A 20,519-nucleotide genomic window follows, 5' to 3' on the forward strand; every position below is an offset into this window, starting at 1 on the left:
ACTCCTTGCTATTTGCTCAAAGACATTTTTATCTTAAAATCCTGGAAGTCTGAAGTCACAACACTTTGTTCTTTGTTCTTTTGTCCGCCCCCAACATATTTTGCTGCAAACCTTGTCATCATCAAAGTGCAGCCCACTGGCTTTGTAAGTGGTTTGTGACTTCCTTCTACTCCTGGTATTCCAGTTCTATTTAGGTCCATTAAAGGGAGCATGTGGGCTTGACAATTTGTCACCAAGATTCAGGTACACCTACCTCATTACCAAGCCCCCAAAGTTCAGTGATGATGCTACATAGAATTGTGGCCATAACAAGTATTGCAGTTATCTACACTAAATAAAAGAGAAACATGCAAATTGGTGTCACTCCACTACACCTACCAGCCAATCAGGATGAGTATGCAAATTAACCCAACAAAGATGGCAGTTAATTTGCATATGTAGGCACAGAGAGAAGACTGAAGGCTCCAGCCCGAGCAAAGACTGAAGACTGAAGACAACTGAAAACTGAAGAGGCTTGGCTTCTCTGCTGTGGCCAGAGCCAAGGCCTGGGTCCTGGGTGCCGGAGGAAAACCAGTGCCGGCAGCCAGGGGAAGGAAGGCCTATTGCACGAATCTCTTTGTGCAATGGGCCTCTAGTATACTTAATAAAACATCACATTTGATCATGAATTAAATCACTTGAGTAATTTTCATTCTGCTCCCTGTTTACAGTCCAGAAAGTTCTGTTTTCTTCTAGAAAATCTAATAACTTCAATTGTTATGTGTTTCCCATGAAAAGGTAAAAAACAAAAAGTGCAAACATTTCTGGGTGTGTTAATATTCAAGTAACAATGTTTACTGGGTTTGCAAATAATCTGGATAATGAATATAAACACATAATAAAACTTCTTTTACAACCAAACAATTATAGACTATTAAAATGATAACACCAGCTTATTGTTAGGTGATGGGGGTTGATTATTTAAGCGGAGGGATTTCCCATGAGCTGGTAAATAAGATCATGCTAGCCAAAAATAGTCTCCTAAATGGCTTTCTTTTCCATTTTCCCCCTTCATTCTTATTGTTGACACTATTGCAAGTGTCCCCATTTCCCCCCAACTGGCCACCCTCCACTAAATGGTTTTTGATGTTTAATTGATCTTTCTGTTGAGATAGGTAAGGAAAGTTTTACAATTTGAGATTATTATTTAAATATTTTATTTCACCACTGAAGTCAATCAACAGTTTTTTGATTTTTAACTTTTTAAGTTTTTCGTTGGTTTGTTTGTTTTGTTAGTCCTCACCTGCAGCTATTTTTCCATTGATTTTTAGGGAGAGTGGAAGAGAGAGGGAAAGACAGAGAAACATGGATGTGAGAAAAACACAGACTGGTTGCCTCCTGCATGCACCTGGACTAAGGCCCTGGCCCGACAGGAGTCTGCAACCAAAGTACATGCCCTTGACTGGAATCAAACCCAGGACCTTCAGTCCGCAGGCCAACGCTCTATCCACCGAGTCAAACCGGCTAGGGCTTTAAATCATTTTTTAATGAAATGTTCCTCTGGGGTCTGTTTTCCTCTGGTTTAAATTGGATTGGGTTGGGCATGGGATTCCTCCACCAATTGTTTGCTTTAAACAGTATTCCCTTTATTATTCCCAGACAATCGTTCGAGGAAACAAACCCTGCCAGGAATCCTCCATCAATGGCCTTCTGGAGGATTTCGACAACATCTCGGTGACCCGCTCCAACTCCCTAAGGAAAGAGAGCCCGCCCACCCCGGACCAGGGCGCCGCGGGCCATGGCCCAGGCCACCGGGAAGAGAACGGCTTCATCACCTTCTCACAGTATTCCAGCGAATCTGACACCACCGCCGACTACTCCACCGACAGGTACCGCGACAAGAGTCTCTATGGAGACGATCTGGATCCGTTTTATAAAGGCAGCCATGCGGCCAAGCAGAATGGACACGTGATGAAAATGAAACACGGGGAAGCCTACTATTCTGACATGAAGCCTCTGAAATCCGACCTGGCCCGATTCCCCATCGATTATCACACACACTTGGACTCACTGAGCAAACCCAGTGACTACAGTGACCTCAAGTGGGAGTACCAGAGAGCCTCGAGCAGCTCGCCTCTGGATTACCCGTTCCAATTCACGCCTTCCAGAACTGCAGGGACCGGCGGCTGCTCCAAGGAGAGCCTGGCCTACAGCGAGAGCGAATGGGGGCCCAGCCTCGATGACTACGACCGGAGGCCAAAGTCATCGTACCTGAATCAGACCAGCCCGCAGCCCGCCATGCGGCAGAGGTCCAGGTCGGGCTCGGGGCTCCAGGAACCGATGATGCCCTTCGGAGCAAGTGCATTTAAAACCCACCCCCAGGGACACTCGTACAACTCCTACACCTACCCTCGCTTGTCCGAGCCCACAATGTGCATTGCCAAGGTAACGTCCTCTGCCTCCTTGCCTCCAGGGTGGGGGACCCTCCACCAAGGTGGTGCGAGCACCGCCTTCTTAATATAGTCAGATTCTCAAGTGCTGGGTTGCCTTGTAAGTGAGAATCCATATGGAAATTCTGATTTCCATCCCCCAGCCCCGAGAGCCGAAAATTTAGGGCAAGACACATTTATTCACTAAAGTAAAGGTCTGTGGGGGATCGTCTATGGGGTTTCTAGTTAAAAGGCAAAAAATCGTGTTTATTTGAAAGAGAACTTAGTACAACATGAGCACATCGCATTTATTGTAACATCTCTGTGAAGGAGTACATGATGTAGATCGTTAGATGGAATAATACAGTGGTTCCTGCATTCTGAAAAAAATTTATGTGGCTCTGCTGAAAAGGAAAAAAAAATCAGGATAATGAGGTAAGTTTTTAATAAAGTTAATTTTATTCCACTTGAGGGACAATTCTTCATTTGAGAGTATGTTCTTTCTATTATTGTCTTGAGATATCTTTTTTTGTTTGTTTTAAATTTGGGGATGATAGATAGAAGCTGGTTGCTGGGCCTTTTTCTGTGCTTTTTATTTTATTTTGTTTTGTTGTAACTCCTTTGTTGGTTAAAAAATAAGTTTAAATGTCAGCTGCTGCAAATTCTCTTTGAAATTTGGGGACCACTGTTGTAGAAGTTCCTGAACCTGAACGTACTCACTTGGAAAAATACCTTGGAGAGTGTGCAAGTGGTTTATTTTCCCATGGTAACTTAGAAATGTTTCTGCTTCCTCAGCTGTATAGCAAAGTGAAAATGGGGCATTTGGTGATGGGCTGTGGATTCCATAGAGGTCTCAGACTAGTTGAGAGGGACGTGACTTCTAGTAGCGTGATCATATATGCTGTACCAAATGCTCTCTCTTCAGCAGCTTGATGGGAGGCGAGCTCTTGGGGGATGTCCGACTGCTTGTTTTATTGATTGTAGATAGTCAATATTTTTCTTTGCTTACTATTTCTCATAAACCCAACCCAATGTGTTGAAGTCATTTAGGGACATGCTAGTAGTGACTTTAACCATACTTTAGAGAGGAAAAAAAAACAACAGAAAAAACTCTCACTTTAGTTTCCAATACATAAAATGAGAAACAAAGACCTGAAATATATACATCTAGTTAAAATTTAAATATTGAGAATGTTTTTCATCTCACTATGTGAGTTATTTGAACTCCCATGATCAAGTATCATGACTGCCTTTACTTCTTATGTTTTTACCAGGGCAATTGTTGGAAAGAGGTCTGTCTAATTGACCAACACAAAAAACTCATACACATGATGTATGAGATAGTTTATTAGATTTCCTGTGCATATCACTCACCTGAGGGAACCCCTTGGTAGTTCTAGAGTGAAATAAGGGAATCAACACATACCGAAGCTGAACCTGGTAACATCTGCAGGTTTTGAACAGCAGTGGTTACTTTATGTAACAGTAAAGAATGTTTTTCAGCTTCACTGAGGTATACTTGACAAAATTTAAAGATAATTAAAATTTACAACATGATGATTTGATATATGTAAACATTGTGAAATTATTCTCTTCCGAGATAATTAAGACATCCATCACCTTACATATTTACTTTTATCAGGGTGAGAACATTTAAGTTCTAATCTCTTTGCAGATTTCAATTATACAGTAGAATTCTATCATCATCATGTCATATATTAGGTCCCCAGACTTCATTCATCTTATTACTAAAGATTTGTACCCTTTACCAACTTCTCCCTCCTCACCCTTGTCTCTGACAATCACTTTTCTATTCTCTGTTTTGATTTCTACCTTTTTTAAAAAAAGATTCTACATATAAGTGATATTTCACTTACCATAATGCCTGGCTGGTACTCTCATTTATTGCAAATGGCAGAATTATTTCTTCTCTTTTAAGGCTGAATAATATTCTATTGTATATATATTTTCTTGATCCACATTTTATTGAACCGTTCATCTGTTTATGGACACATGACTTGTTTCCATACCTTGACTATTGTTAATAGTGCATTGGTCATGGGGGTATAGTTATCTCTTCCACATAAAGATGATGTTTCCTTTGAATATATATCCATAAGTGGAAGTGCCAGATCAGACAGTAGTTTTATTTTTAATTTCTTGGAAACCTTTATTCTGTTTCCCATAGTGGCTGTACCAGTTTACGTTCCCATCAATAGTTACAATGGTTCTTTTCCCTCACATCCTTGCTAGCATTTCAAATCTCTTGTCTATTTGATAATGGCTATCCTAACAACTGAAAGATATCTCATTGTGGTTTTGATTTATAGTTTCCTGATGATTAGTGATGAAGAGCACCTTTTTATGTATCTGTTGGAGATTTGTATGTCTTCTTTAGAAAAATGTCTATTCAGATTCTTTGCCCATTTTTTTTTTAAATTGGTTATTTGTGGGTTTTGTGGTATGTGTGTTTTTCTATCTAATTGTTTGAATTACTTGTATATTTTGGATACAAATATCAGATATTTGTATCAGATATTTGGTTTTATCTTTATTAGATGTGTGGTTTACAAATACTTTCTCCCATTCCATAGGTTGCCTTTTCATTTTTGTTGGTAGTTTCCTCTGCAGGCAAAACTTTTTTAGTTTAATTTAGTCCCACTTGTTTATTTTTGCTTTTGTTGCCTTTTCCTTTGGTTCTAAATCCAAAAAGTTATTGCCAAGACCAATGTTGAAAAGCTTGTCCCCTATGTTTTCTTCTAGGAGCTTTATGATTTCAGGTCTTACATTCAAGTCTTTAACCCATTTTTAGTTGATGTTGTGTATGTTATAAGATTAGGGTCCAGTTTTATTTTTTTTTTTACACATGGCTAATCAGTTTTCCCAGCATTATTTATTGAACAGACTATTATTCCCCATTGCATATTCTTACATCCTTTATCATAAATTAATTGACCATATTTCTGGGCTCTCTATTTAGTACACTGATCTATGTGTCTGTTTTTATGCCAATACTATACTGTTTTGATTATTCTTACTTTGTAATATAGTTTGAAATCAAGAAATGTGACACCTCCAGTTTTGTTCTTCTTTCTCAGGATTATTTTGGCTATTTTGGATCAAATATGATTTGTGTATGTGTGTGTGTGTGTGTGTGTATGTGTGTGTGTGAGATGCTCACATCTCCAATAATAAGAGACAGCACAAATCTCATGTAAATCTCCAGATAGAGCAAAAATGAGGAGGTGTGTGTGGGCGTGTATTTGACATGAGTTTGACAACATTTGGCCAAATTGGAAAAAAATACTGTTAACCCACAATTTAAAAAAACACACAAAACCCTCCTCCAGTGTGTTCTACCTACCTAATTTTTCTATTAATGTAACAGGAATTGAGGATGTATGACATCCGTAGATATTGGCATACATCTTCCTATTTTTGAATGATTTGCTGGGGCTTAAGCAAAAATTAAGAAAATATAAAACCAGCCCTGGCTGGGTGGCTCAGCATCACCCTGTGCACCGAGGTTGCAGGTTCGATTCTGGGTCAGGGCACATATCCAGGCTGTGAGTTCAAACCCCAGTCAGGGCACCTACAGGAGGCAACCAATCAATGTTTCTCTCTCTCTGTCTCATCCCCTCTTTCTCTCAAATCAATAAAAAAAAAAAAAAAACCCACATATCCTTATATGCATAACTCATGGACACAGACAATAATGTGCTGAAGGACTATGAGAGGTGGAGACAGGGTGCAGGGAGGCAAAGGGGGAAAAGTGAGGGACATCTGTAATAGAATCAACAATAAGAGAAAGCACAACATATCCTCCGGTGAGGATTTACAAAGGAAAGATGAAGCCAAACAAAAGCCATGTAGTACCATTCAGCCCTCAGAACTATCAAAAGGGCCACATGTGGAGGGAGAACACTTTCCACCCTCCCCTGCAGGCAAGTCTGCGGCATAGGGAGGGAAAATGGCTGGAGATGTTGTCCCCAGGCATTTGTTTTTGCTCATTCTGATGCTCTCCAGGTACCAAGCAGCTGCCGGCTAGAGTGTCTTGTCTAGCTCAGCACATCCATTCGCTGCTCTGTCTCCAACCCCCGAAAAGCCCCCAACAAAATCACAGCTCTGCCAGTTCTGAGCACTCTCTGTGCTGCCTTGCACCCCGCAGCCCTGTGAAGCAGGCTCTCTTGTCCTCTTTACCCAGATGAGGGAATGGGCTTTGAGAGGCTCAACAACAGCTGGGTCAGTCAGCTTAGAGCAGAGCTGAGAACCAGCTTTCTAGGTTCAGCCCCTTCACTGACATTGGCTACATCCCCAAATGGCATAGGAATACCCTCTGTGGGCACCAAGCCTTACAGGCTCTTTTTGACACCTGCAGCAATGAGGTTCCCTTGGGTTGCATCATCCTGTCTCACTCTATTTCGGGATTTCTCAATCTCGACACTATGCACGTTTAGGGCCTGATATTCTTCGTTGTGGGGGCCTGTCCTGGGCGCCGTAGGGTGGTTAGTAGCATCCCTCACTCTTAACAACCAAAATGTCTCCAGACACTGCCAAATGTCCCAGGGTGGGGCAGGCGGAGCAAACGCAGCCACAGTCGAGAACTACTGTTCTGTGGCTCCTGTTTCTCCAGGACTTTTTGGCAGCTAAGGCTCCCAGGGTTTGAGTCCTGATATTGTCCCTTAAAACTGGGTAGATAAACTGCATGCCTGTGCCTCTACTTCTTTATCTATACAATGGGGATAAAGAGCATCCCTGTCTTATCATGTTGTACGAGGGTTAAGTTAGTAATGCACAGAGTCTATGTGCATCAGTCTACGTGTGTAGTAGGTGGATGGATGGCGGCTGTGATGTGGTGCTGAGGGTGACTCCGTGCCAGCACTGTGCTAAGCATCTTGTAGACAGTAACCAATTTAGAAGAACTCAAAGCTCATTTCTTTTACCATCAAGAAGCTGAGACAGTCCAGCCCGTGTTGCTCCATAACTGAGCATCGGCCTATGATCCAGGAGGTCACAGGTTTATTCATTTCTTTAAATTACTAGGGTTTCCTATTTGTAGAGGTCATAAGCCTCTTGTCTGAACTCTCTCAGTGTGAGCTTGCCGTATGTTTTGTAAGGCAGGGAAGGGCATGACTCTTCCAACTCTGTGTCATAAGGTGTAAATTCCTATGTGCCTAAGTAGGAATCCAATGTCATGGTGTGGGAGACTGGCTTGCAAAAAACACTAAATATGGTGAATGACTTTCTGCTCTATGCAGTTTGGAAATCCAGCAATTGCCTGACCATCTGGAACTTCACTTGCTTCCTAAGCATACTGCATCAGGGTCTTCAGTAGATACCTTGAAGCATTAGCCCCCCCGCGCCCCACCTCCCCAACACACACACACACACACACACACCACTCTGTCCAGAACAATCCATCCATGGCCTCCCTGTCACCGGTACAGAAGGCCACAGTGACAAATAGATGCTGAAGCAGGATTTCCCCCCGCTTTCTTTTCTTTCTCCCCGCTCCCCCCACCAACCCTATTTTTCCAGCCTTGGCATAAAATGGTCAAATGATGTTCTACTGCAGAATTCAATTTCACAGTTCAGTTAGGTCCTTGATTACACTGCCAAATTCAGATTAATGTGCATTTAACTAACATGGATCAGGGGAATTCTGGCTGACAGCCAGCTGTAATCAGAGCTATTGATAGCTGTGTGGAGTTTTATGCCCTGTCCACCGCTGGTGAAATTGATTGATTAAATGAATTCATTGCTATAATTACGTTTAATTTTGATACATCACAAGCCTGTGTCTGACCCTATCCTTGGAGATATCGTGTGCATTGTGGAAGGGTAGTTTGGCAGCGCTGTTCACCGGGAATTATTTACTTCCATGTAGTACAGCCTTTTGTTTTTGTTTTTGTCCTTCTTACTTTTTGATTGGGTTTGAATAGAGCCATGAAAAAGCGCAGTTCTTTAAGAATTCATTTATATGGTATACTAAAAGGCCCCAGGAAACTAAACAATGAGTGGATGTCATTAGCCATTTCAGAGAGAAAGGAAACCAAGACTGCTTGCGCATTCTTTCAGCATTTTAAAAGGTCCCTGTAGGGAGAATTCCTTCTCGGAAGGCATCCAATTTTCAATGACAATTAGTGGCCTTGGAACAGCAGCTAGGCAGTTTAGCAGCCTGGGTGATAATTTGCCCAAATGATCCAGCCTTCTCTTAGTACATCTTGCCATATGGAAACCCCTCTCAAAAGTATGCAGACCATGGTCTCATTTCTATGAAGTTACTTTATCACAAAACTGGAGGGCTGCTCTCTTCGGAGGCATGGGGAACAGACTTCCTAGTCTCTCTTCATTGTTTTCACTCCTGCGCAGCAGATTCCCACCCCTGCTCTGGTTCCTGTGCCTTTGCAATAGGTCTTCAAAGGTAAATTACTTGCTTAGATCTTTTGGAAATGGTTTGGGGTGCGGATGGTGGGAGGTTCATTGGATTCGTTTATTAAATATCTGTACATTTGCTCACCCAAGTCCACTGCATTGTGGAATTCATCCCCACATCTCTCTCACGGTACTATAGGCCTGCTCATATGGACTCCACATATACTCCATTTTTTCTTGAATATACTACAGGTTGTAAAAAAGGTTGCATAGTTCAAGCTTTACACCTTCGCAAGTCTTTCTTACATGCACGGATGTGTGTGTATGTGCAAAACAGTATCAATGGACAAATTCATCCTTTAGGTTTCACTCACTTCCAAATATTGGATATCATGGGAAAGACTATTTAGAGCAGAACAATTAAATAATTCTAACAGTTTAAGAACCATATAAGAGCCAGGAAGCCTTGTTACAAAAGAAAGCTTGGGCTTTCTTTTTTGGAAGAGTCCATAGGAGAATGTTTGGGGATTATTGTAGCTGAACACAGCATTCTGCCCTGGCCAAAGCAGAAACGAAAGCGATAGATTATGCACATAGATGACCATTTCAGTTTGCTCTGATGATTATTCTTTTTGTATATTTTGAGCTTATTTCTCTAAGCCAAGACTGTTTTTTTTAAAACACACACACACACACACACACAAACACACACCACACAAAACACTTAGGGTCTCTTCATCCTGGGAGCACACATATGGCTTTCCTTTCCTCTCGCCGCCCCCCCCCCCCCCCCCCCACACACACACACACTGCACATTACCATTAGCTTCTTCACTCCCAAGCTGTAAGGGCCCTTCCTTTACCTCCATAACTTGTTCCCTAAGCCCATTTCTTGTATGAATTACTTATTCTACCTCTGTAATGTACCCAATAAATGTTCTCTTGCAAAACAAAACTAAACAAAAAATCAAACAACTTATTTTTTCTTACATCTCCCTCCTCCCTCCTCCATCATTTTCTGGCTCAGTTGTTGCATTCTGCTCCAGGCTTAGACATCTGGGCCCCAGTGAAACACCCTAACAGGCTTTAGCTCTGTAGTTGTCACTCCACTCTGCGCCTACCTCTGTCCTGTCCCGCTCCACTTTCTGATCATATCAAGGGCCCAGGTCCTAAAGTAGCACTGTCTGGATTTGAATTCTAACTCTACTTAGCTTTGAGAACTTTGCAGAGCTTACTTAAACCCATCGTGCCTCATTTTTCTCATCTGTGAAACTGAACAATTATGGGGTCCATCTCATTGTGTAACTTGAGGTTTAAATGCAACCATGTACATAAATTGCTTAGAACAACCCTGGCATATGGAAAGCACTCAGCAAATGTCAAGTATCATTATCATCGATAGAATTCTATCCATCCTGCAAGAATAGACTTCTTATAGAGAATTTGGTTTACAGAAGGGGCCCAATAAAACACCCCTGCATCTTACTAAAGAGGGAGTGTCCAGCCGTGAAAATACACATCAGGGAAGTGACAGCTAATGGTAGAAGTGCCAAGGCAGGAAGAAAGCAGGCCTGTGGTGTCAGTATTCCAAGCACGTGGGCCATCTAGATACCCTCCCACTGGGAGTAAAGGACTGATCTGAGCAAAAGAATGGGGTGGTGTGTGTAATCTTAGGACTATAGGGCCCCGTGCCTTGTATTACTTGGGAGCAGTTTCTCCTCCCTGAGCCTCAGTTTTGTCAACAATAACATGGGACAAATTGTCCCTGCTTGACTGTCAGAGTAAAAAGGAATGAGGTCTGCCACAAATGTGCTAGCCAGCAATACTCGCCATCATGAATCCCACATTTGGGTCATCAAGACCCAACTGAGGACATGGGTCAGCGACATGGTGGCCGCGAAAAGGGTCACTCATGCATTTCTCCTTCACAAAGTCAGCTGTTGACCCACCATCTCCTTGAATGGATGAAAGCCAGCAGGGAAGATCACATGTTCCCGCAGTCTAGACAAGCAGTCTATTGTCCTTTGATGAGTACACCTCGAGTTTGGTTCAAAAAATTGTCTCTTGTGATAGTGGTTGCTTCTCATCCATCGCTTTTTGGAGACTCCGCAGCAGGCATGAAAAACAATAGCACTGCTTTGTCTCACAGACCTCATTTCAAAGACGTTTAGCTCCCAGCAAATGACTCTGCATTCTGTCTGATAAAAAGTGTCCCATTCACGCAGGCAGGGGTCTCTTCTTTATGCCACATGCCTGCTGTTAACCTAGATCCTGACAATGCTGCTGATGCTCAGTAAAGAAGAAAGGCGGCCCAATGCAGTGTGGAGTAGTGTTTGTGATTCCTAAAGGATACAATTTCTTTATTTTTTTAAAAAAATATTTTTATTGATATATATATATATATCAATAAGAATATATATATATCAATAAGAATATATATATATATATATATATATATATATATAGAGAGAGAGAGAGAGAGAGAGAGAGAGAGGAAGGGAGAAGTGAGACAGATAGAAACATTGATGTGAGAGAAACATTGACCAGCTGTCTCCCACACACACCCTACTGGGAATCAAGCCTGCAACTTGGGCATGTGCCCCTGATCAGGAATCTAACCAGCAGCCTATTGATATACTGGCTGATGTTCGACCACTGAGCCACACTGGCCAGGCCAATTTCTTTAATTTTAATATATCTTGCCCTGGCCAGGTGGACCAGTTGATTGGAGTATTGTCCTATACACAGAAAGGTTGCCGGTTAGGTTCCCAGTCAGGACACATGCCTAGGTTTCAGGTTCAATCCCCAGCCCTGGTTGGGGCATGTGTAGGAGGCAACTGATTGATGTCTCTTTCTTCTTCTTCTTCTTCTTCTTCTTCTTCTTCTTCTTCTTCTTCTTCTTCTTCTTCTTCTTCTAAATATCAATAAATATGTCCTCAAGTGAGGCTTTAAAAACATATATATATATATATATATATATATATATATATTATAAGTTATCCAGACTCATGGGGAATGAATTCACTTTTGCTTAAAGTAGAGGAAGAAATCTCCCAAGGAGACACTAGAAGATGGTGGCACTTGATGGTTCCCAGGACAGCTTTTCAAAATAAAAGTAATACACCCCTCTTCTGTTCACACACTTGCCTGTGACTAGCCTGGGCTTGGCTAATCGCAAGCTTAGTTTATAGAAAGAACCCAATTTTTTATTTTATACTGAAATTTTATTCCCCCTACAGTCATCACATATATGCACCAGTTTTCCTTGTGTATGGCCAAACTCCAGGGACTTAGAAAAAAATCAGCTTGCTTTTGAATATAGCATTTTAATTGTAATATGATATTTCATATATTGTAATTAAAGGAACCTCTGTGATTGTTTTGAGGGTTAATGTATAAGAATATATATCACTAGTACCTTGTACAGCTTCAATAAGTGCTAGCTATTTTATTAATATTGTAATTACTATTTACTTTTTCTTTCATTCCCACTGCTGTGCTGAGCACTTTATATAATACCACCACCTAGAATATATTGATGTGTATTCAATACTTCAGAGTTCACAGTGACCTACGGAAGTAGGAATTACTCTTATTACTACCATCTTACAGATGAGAAAACTGAAGTACAGGGAATTTAAATAACTTGCATAATGTCACACAACTTCTAAATGGCAGATAAAAGATTTCGAGCCCAGGGTGTGTTTTCTTAAACACTCGGATGCTCTAGGTTGCCCCAGTTAAGCCTCATAAAAGCCCTGTGAGGGAGATATTATGATCCCCATTTTACAAATGAGGAAACTGAGGCTCAGAGGGGGTAAGTGATTTGACTAAAGCCATCAGAGTCAGAATTCAGCCCTAACATGTATGTCCCTTAAAAGCATGTGTTCTCTCTGCTCTGCAGTCAGGACAGGACATGGCTTAGCAGCTCCCTGGTCGCTGCTGCTGGGTGGGAGGCTGTCTGAGAGCGGGACTCACCTGCGAGGGTGTTCTCCAGGCCGGGAAGGCTGCACTACCAGCTGTGCAGCAGGGCGGTACTGTCGTGTGGGGTCATGAACAGGAGAACTGAGAATGGTGCCATGGTAGCAATTTTTAAAAATATATTTTTATTGGTTTCAGAGAAGAAAGGAGAGGGAGAGAGATATAGAAACATCAATGATGAGAGAGAATCATTGATTGCCTGCCTCCTACACACCCCAGACTGGGGATCGAGCCCGCAACCTGGGCATGTGCCCTGACTAGGAATTGAGCTGTGACTTCCTGGTTCACAGGTTGACGCTTAAACCCTGAGCCATGCCAGCCAGGCCATGGTAGAAATTTTAAGGATCCCACTGTGTGCAGATCTTGCTCCCTGATTTGTGGAATAAGCTTCTAGTCATGCTGTGTGATGGCACAGGAGCTTGGGACATCAGCCTTTCTCCAGATGACCACCATGCTACCAGATCCAGTGAGCAACATGCCCCAGTCTACTTGACTTCTCAGTAGCAGTCAACATGCTTCATTACTCTTTTCTTCTCAAAATACTTCCCTCCCTTGGCTCCAGGGCACCCTAGTCCCTTACTTTCTTTCCTATATCACTGGCCAATCCTTCTCCTGATCTTTCTGGTCTCTAAACATTGGAGTCCTTGGACCTTCTCTTACACATTCAACATCATGGCTTGTAATGCCAACTAAATACTGATCAGATTCATGTCTTTAGTGGCAATGCTTTTCTGGACGCAGGCATGTCTACATCACCTAAGTGACATCTCCACATAGATGCTTACTTAATAACTCTCTCAAACTTAACATGATCCTAACAGAACTCTGTTTCCCTCCATGTATTCGGTATCTATTGCTGTGTAACAAACTATCCCCAAATGTAATGGCTTAAAGCAATAATAAGCTCTTCTTATTTCACATACTCTTTGTGCACCAGGTCACCATGGCTAGGTTAGCTGGGTGATTTTGTCCTGAGGTTGGAATCAAGATGTCAACCAGGGCTGCAGTCACCTGAGGATTGACTGGAGCTGGAGGATCACTTCCAAGATGACTCACATGGCTGCTGGCAGGAGGCCTCAGTCTACCTGGTTCTTGGCAGGAGACTTTGCCACTTAGACCTCTCTATAGGATTCTTGAGTGTTCTCATGACATGCCAGCTAGAGAAAGCCAGAGCAAGTGACCCAAGAGAAAAGGTCAAGACACCATGTGACTTTTTTGGCCTCAGAAGGCACTTACTATCATTCCCATCATATTCTGGGATGATACCAGGATATAAATGTCAGGAGAGAAAGAACAAAGTAGGTGGGATCTCAATGCCAGATATCAAACTGTATTACAAAGCCACTGTTCTCAAAACTGCCTGGTACTGGCACAAGAACAGACATATAGACCAGTGGAATAGAATAGAGAGTCCAGAAATTAGCCCGAACCAATATGCTCAATTAATTTTTGACAAAGGAGGCATGAACATACAATGGAGCCAAGATAGTCTCTTCAATAAATGGTGTTGGGAAAATTGGACAGATATATGCAAGAAAATGAAACTAGACCACCAACTTACACCATACACAAGAATAAACTCAAAATGGATAAAGGACTTAAATGTACGACAGGAAACCATAAAAATTCTAGAAGAATACAAAGGCAACAAAATCTCAGACATATGCCAAAACAATTTCTTCACTGATACAGCTCCTAGGGCAGTTGAAACTAAAGAGAAACTGAACAAATGGGACTACATCAAAATAAAAAGCTTCTGCACAGCAAAAGAAACCATCAACAAAACAACAAGAAAACCCACCTCTTGGGAAAACATATTTGCCAACGTCATATCTGATAAGGGCCTAATCTCCAAAATTTATAGGGAACTCATACAACTTAACAAAAAGAAGATAAACAATCCAATCAAAAAATGGGCAAAGGATCTAAATAGACACCTTTCAAAAGAGGACATTCAGAAAGCCAAGAGGCATATGAAAACATGCTCAAAGTCACTAATCATCCGAGAGATGCAAATCAAAACAACAATGAGGTACCATCTCACACCTGTCAGAATGGCCATCATCAACAAATCAACAAACGACAAGTGCTGGAGAGGATGTGGAGAAAAAGGAACACTTGTGCACTGCTGGTGGGAATGCAGACTGGTGCAGCCACTATGGAAGGCAGTATGGAGGTTCCTCAAAAAATTGGAAATGGAACTCCCATTTGACCCTGTGATCCCACTACTAGGAATATATCCCAAGAAACCAGAAACACCTATCAGAAAGGATATATGTAACCAGATGTTCATAGCAGCACAATTCACCATAGCTAAGATGTGGAAACAGCCTAAGTGCCCATCAGTAGATGAATGGATTAGAAAACTTTGGTACATCTACACGATGGAATACTATGCTGCTGTTAAAAAGAAGGAACTCCTACCATTTGCAACATCATGGATGGAACTGGAGAGCATTATGCTAAGTGAAACAAGCCAGTCAATGAAGGAAAAATACCACATGATCTCACTCATTCATGGATAATAAAGAACATTACAAACTTTTGAACAATAATAGATACAGAGGCAGAGCTGCCTCAAACTGATTGTCAAACTGCAGTGGGAAGGCCAGAGAGAGTTGGGGGGCAGGAGGGAGGGGAGTAAGAGATCAACCGAAGGACTTGTATGCATGCATATAAGCATAACTAATGGACATAAGACACTGGGGGGTAAGGGAGGGTAGGGGTTTGTCAAGGGCGGGGGGGGAAAAAAAAGGACACTTATGTAATACCCTTTGTAAAACTTTAATCGAAAAATAAAAAAAAAATAAAAAAAAAATGTCAGGAGACAGGGGACATTGGGAGCCACCATGGAGACTGATTACCACACCCCAAAACCTACTCCTGTTCCTGTGCTTCTCAAATCATTAAATGGACTGTTGTTCAGGCCAAAGTCCTGGGAGTCATCTCTAATTCTTTTCTTACAGATTCTAATTCAATCCATAGCAACTCCTGTCAGCTCTATCTTCAGACCTACCCTGGATCCCACCTCTCTTCACCCCTTCTACAGAACCCACCCTAATCTCAGCCCACATTGACTAGCTTACTGCAGTCAATTGCTATCCTCATTTTCACTCCTACCACCAAAGTCTCTTCTCCAGCATCCGGAGTCAAGATCATGTTGCTCCTTTCTGCTCTGCAACCTCCAGTGGCTCCCACCTAGCTCAGAAAATTGGCCAGCATCCTTTCCATGGTCTTCTGGCTCTTGGCTACTTCTCTGTTCATTCTTCCAAACTGTCTCCCTCTCCACTCCAGGAGAGCCTCCATGTTGTTCCTCAAGACTATATGTGCCTCAGAGATCCTACTTGTGCTCCTCCTTCTGGCTGGATCGTGCCCTCCCCACACATTCATGGGGCTTGTTCCTTCACTTCAACCAGTTTCTGCTTGAATGGCACCCCCTCAGAGCAGAAAGCACTTTCCTGTCCAATATGGCACCTCGTTCCTCTCAACCCCCTCACTCTGCTTTATTTTTCTTCATTTCACTTATCACTACTGGACCACATACTGTCTATGTATTGGTTTACTTATTTATCATCTGTCTCCTTCTCTAGAATATAAGCTCCAGGAGAGCAGAAATACCATGCATTTTTATTATAACTGGACCTTCTCAATGTACCTGCAATAATGCCTAGCACATCATAGTTGCTAGAATAAATGAATCAATGAATGGAATGACTGGGAGCAATTAATCCATCTAGAAGAGTGTCACCCAATAGAACTTCCTGCAGTGATGGAAATCTCTACCTGTGCTGCTGATGCAGTGACTGTTAAAAAATGCTTAAAATGTAGCTAATATGACTAAGGAATTGAAGTTTTATCTTAATTTCATTTCATTTATATTGATTTTAATTAAATAGCCACATGTGGTCAGTAGACACCATATTAAAGTAGACCTAGATCTTTGGGGTGGATGGGGTGAGGAGGTATGTAAATGTTATTCCATGTACATCCCAGTAGAGTGGTGGAGACTTTCTGAGGCACTGTGTTAAGAAGGAGCCTGAGGTCCCATCAACAAACCTTTGAGCATCTTCTATGTATCTGGCACTGTGTTGTCACCAGGATCTTACAGAAAGAGTTCATTGATCAATAGCACTTTCTGCCCTGAGCAATGAGGTGATCACAGTATGATGTTGTATATTTCCCATCCCTCATCTCAATCACTCCAGGGGTGACTAGAGCTCCTTCTGATACCTGAAACAGGGTGATTGCTGGAACCTATACTTAGTGTCAGACAAGCCTCTCTCTGGCTTTCCCTACCCCTGCTGTGTCTGTCCTCCCCATTCTCCTGCAAATTCCCTTAATCCACTCTTCAAATCAGACTGGAATGTTCTTTGCTGGTGTCTCTTTGAGGGCTGACCAAATTTCTCTTTCACGCACAACTCCCTGCAAACCTTGGTTATTCTCAACTCTATTGTACTTATTTAGTGAGAACATTGCATATGTTTAGCTTAATGCTATACACTAGCCTCCCTTATCCATGGTTTTACTTTCTGTGGTTTCAGTTGTCAACCGCTGCCTGAAAATATTTAATGGAAAATTCCAGAGGTAAACAACTTGTAAGTTTTAAATTGAACACTATTCTGAGTAGTATGATGAAATCTCATGCCATCCCACTCTGTCCCACCAGGGACATGAATCATCTCTCTGTCCAGTGTCTCCAGGCTGTATATTCCACCACTCCCATTCGTCACTTATAGTAGCTGTCCTGGTTATCAGATCAACTGTCTCAATATCACAGTACTTATGTTCAAGTAACCTTTACTTTACTTAATAAGGAAGCCAATGTGCAGGAGTAGTGATGCTGCAGTTTGAATATACCAAAGAGAAGCTGTAAAATGTTTTTTTTTTAAAGTAAAATGGTATGTATGTATAGGAGAAAACAGTAAATGCTGTGTTCTGTACTCTCCAGGGCTTTAAGCATGTATCCTTGGAATGTGAGGGGAGACTACAATATAAAAGCTTTCAGTAAGGAGCCATGTTTTCCCTTTTATATACATGCTGGGTTATGTATGTGAATAGTATATAGTACCCTTCAGTATGGGAATTCAGGAAGGGGTGTGTGTGTGTGTGTGTGTGTGTGTGTGTGTGTACAGAGAGAGATTTTAAGGGATTGGTTTACAGTATTGTGGGGGCTGGAAAGTCTATCTTGTTGACTGGTTGGTAGGCTAGAAATTCTGGGGGGAATTGATGTAGTTTTGGGTCCAAGGGTCATCTAGATCAAAAAATCCCTCCTCTTTGGGTGACCTCAACCTTTTCTCTTAAAGCCTTCAGTTGATCAGATGCAGCCCATCCACTTAAGGAGAGTAATCTGTTTTACTCAGTCTACTGATTTAAATGTTAATCACATCTTAGATTACCTTTACTGTAACATTGAGGCTGGTGTTTGACCAAGCAGCTGGGTACTATAGCCTAGCCAAGCTCAAACATAAAATTAACCAACATACTTTTTATAAAACTTGGTTATAAACATTCATCTTTTATTGGTATTTTCCTCTCTCCTGTCTCACTTCGTAACGCCAGAGGTTTACTCGCTACTTGCATTCAAATCCAGTCCTCACAGTCTGCTTCCGGGGAATTTGATAGGGAAAGGGAAAGAAAGAGGCTGGATGGGGAGAGTGGAAGTCAGATAAAAGGTGGGAGCAGGGATGACCGGGGCCTTGAAAGGTAAGCCTCACCCATGACCAGGTGTGCAGTGGCGCTCTTCATTCAGACCAGCCGTGTGTTAGCTCCCTAACCAACTGGTTGTGGTGTTCAGATGTAACAGGCGGATATTCTCCATCCCTGTCTGTCTCCCCAGGTGGATTACGATCGAGCACAGATGGTTCTCAGCCCTCCACTGTCAGGGTCCGACACCTACCCCAGGGGCCCCGCCAAACTACCTCAAAGTCAAAGCAAAGCAGGCTATTCCTCAAGCAGCCACCAGTACCCATCTGGGTACCACAAAGCCACCCTGTACCACCACCCCTCCCTACAGACCAGCTCACAGTACATCTCCACCGCTTCTTACCTGAGCTCTCTCAGCATCTCATCCAGCACCTACCCCCCACCCAGCTGGGGCTCCTCCTCAGACCAGCAGCCCTCTAGGGTGTCCCACGAACAGTTTCGGGCTGCCCTGCAGCTGGTGGTCAGCCCAGGAGACCCCAGGGAGTACTTGGACAACTTTATCAAAATCGGGGAAGGGTCGACCGGCATCGTGTGCATCGCCACAGAGAAACACACAGGGAAACAAGTTGCAGTGAAGAAAATGGACCTTCGAAAGCAGCAGAGGCGAGAGCTGCTTTTTAATGAGGTAGATGGCATGTCCAGATCATCCTTTCTCACTTACATAACACTTATTTCCCATTTCAAAAATAGTACATGTACATGTTAGGACATTAGCAAACAGTGAAAATATAAACTAAAATAATAACGTCCCCCATAATCCTTCCCTCTGGTCTCTTTCTATGCACGTATGGCTGCTACCTTTAGGAGGTACTTCATGTGTATAAGCCACTGTGCCAAGCATTGATCTGGTGTGATTCTTCCAACTCTGTGAAACAGAAAGATGTCATCACCATAGCAACAAGGAGATCTGGACTCGCATTAGTTAAATGGCTAGCCCACAGTCATACAGCAGCAGGCTGATGTCAGATTCTAAAGCCTCATGCTACTCTATGTAGGTAGATATATACTGAGTGGCCAGATTATTATGACCACCTCATCAGTACAATGAAGTGAATTAGTTATGCAAATAATAATAATAATAATAATAAAACCTTGAGAGTATTTGCTTAGGAAGTTTTCAATATTCAGTAATTTTGGAAGTGTCAATGAAGTACTGATGGGGTGGTCATAATAATCTGGCCACTCAGTGTATATTTTACATTCCATATCCTTTGTAGCCAATTTTTTTTACATCACAAGAAACAAAGGTGAGTTTAACAATGGACTAACTATCACTCTTTAGGAACTTTAAAATGTTTTTTCCTAACTGTAGCGATAATGATTTTTTCCTGTAGAATATACAGAAAATATATTTTTAAAAGCCTCATAATTCTACAACCAATAAATATTCCATAATATTTTAGTATTTTCTTTCTATATTTTTTCTACTTAGGGAAGTAGTATATCATTTCCAGAGAGTTTGTACCAATTTGGACCTTACCAATAATCCTGTTTTACCCTCACTAGCATTGGATGCTATCTTGTTATCTCTGTTAATCTGATAGACATGAATAAATCTTACTGCTTTAATTAACATGTTATTACTAGTGAAGCTGAATCTATTTTTAAATGTTTACAGTTCATATTTATATTTTTATATTGACTTGTATGGCCTTTGCACCATTTTCAATTAGAGTGGTAGCACTTGTCCTATTGATTTGTAAGAAATCTTGATACATTAAGAAATTAACCATTTCTATCTATTTGTTGCACCTATTTTTTCACTTTCTTAGATTATCTTTTAAACTTGCTTATCACTTAAGAGCTCCCAAATGTACATAGGAAGGAAAAATGAGCACTTGTGTCCAGGGACAAAACATTTTGGAATGTTTAATGATTTTATAGGGGGTCTTGAAGAGAGAGATGAGCTTTTGTAGATGAGAAATCTAAGTCTTAAAGATATCAAGTCAGGATTCCAATGTTAGATAACATGTCCATCTTTAGCAAAGAATGTAACACCTACATATAGCTCTCAGAACAATAAACAGACACTGTAAACATGCAATCAGCTGC

At 41.7% G+C, this 20,519-nt stretch overlaps 1 protein-coding gene across 1 annotated transcript in view; it reads left to right on the forward strand.

Annotated features, from left to right (window-relative positions):
* PAK5 (p21 (RAC1) activated kinase 5) overlaps positions 1–20,519 on the forward strand; it is a 241,800-nt gene that overhangs the window by 198,505 nt on the left and 22,776 nt on the right. Inside the window, exons 4-5 of the mRNA XM_070419915.1 lie at positions 1,639–2,424; positions 18,601–19,092. Coding sequence (XP_070276016.1) covers positions 1,639–2,424; positions 18,601–19,092 — 1,278 coding nt within the window. The remainder of the gene's footprint in view (positions 1–1,638; positions 2,425–18,600; positions 19,093–20,519) is intronic.

The sequence above is a fragment of the Myotis yumanensis genome, unplaced genomic scaffold, assembly GCF_028538775.1.
Source record: "Myotis yumanensis isolate MYYU_CA2020_CCGP unplaced genomic scaffold, mMyoYum1.0.hap1 SCAF_7, whole genome shotgun sequence".
Lineage (NCBI taxonomy): Eukaryota > Metazoa > Chordata > Mammalia > Chiroptera > Vespertilionidae > Myotis > Myotis yumanensis.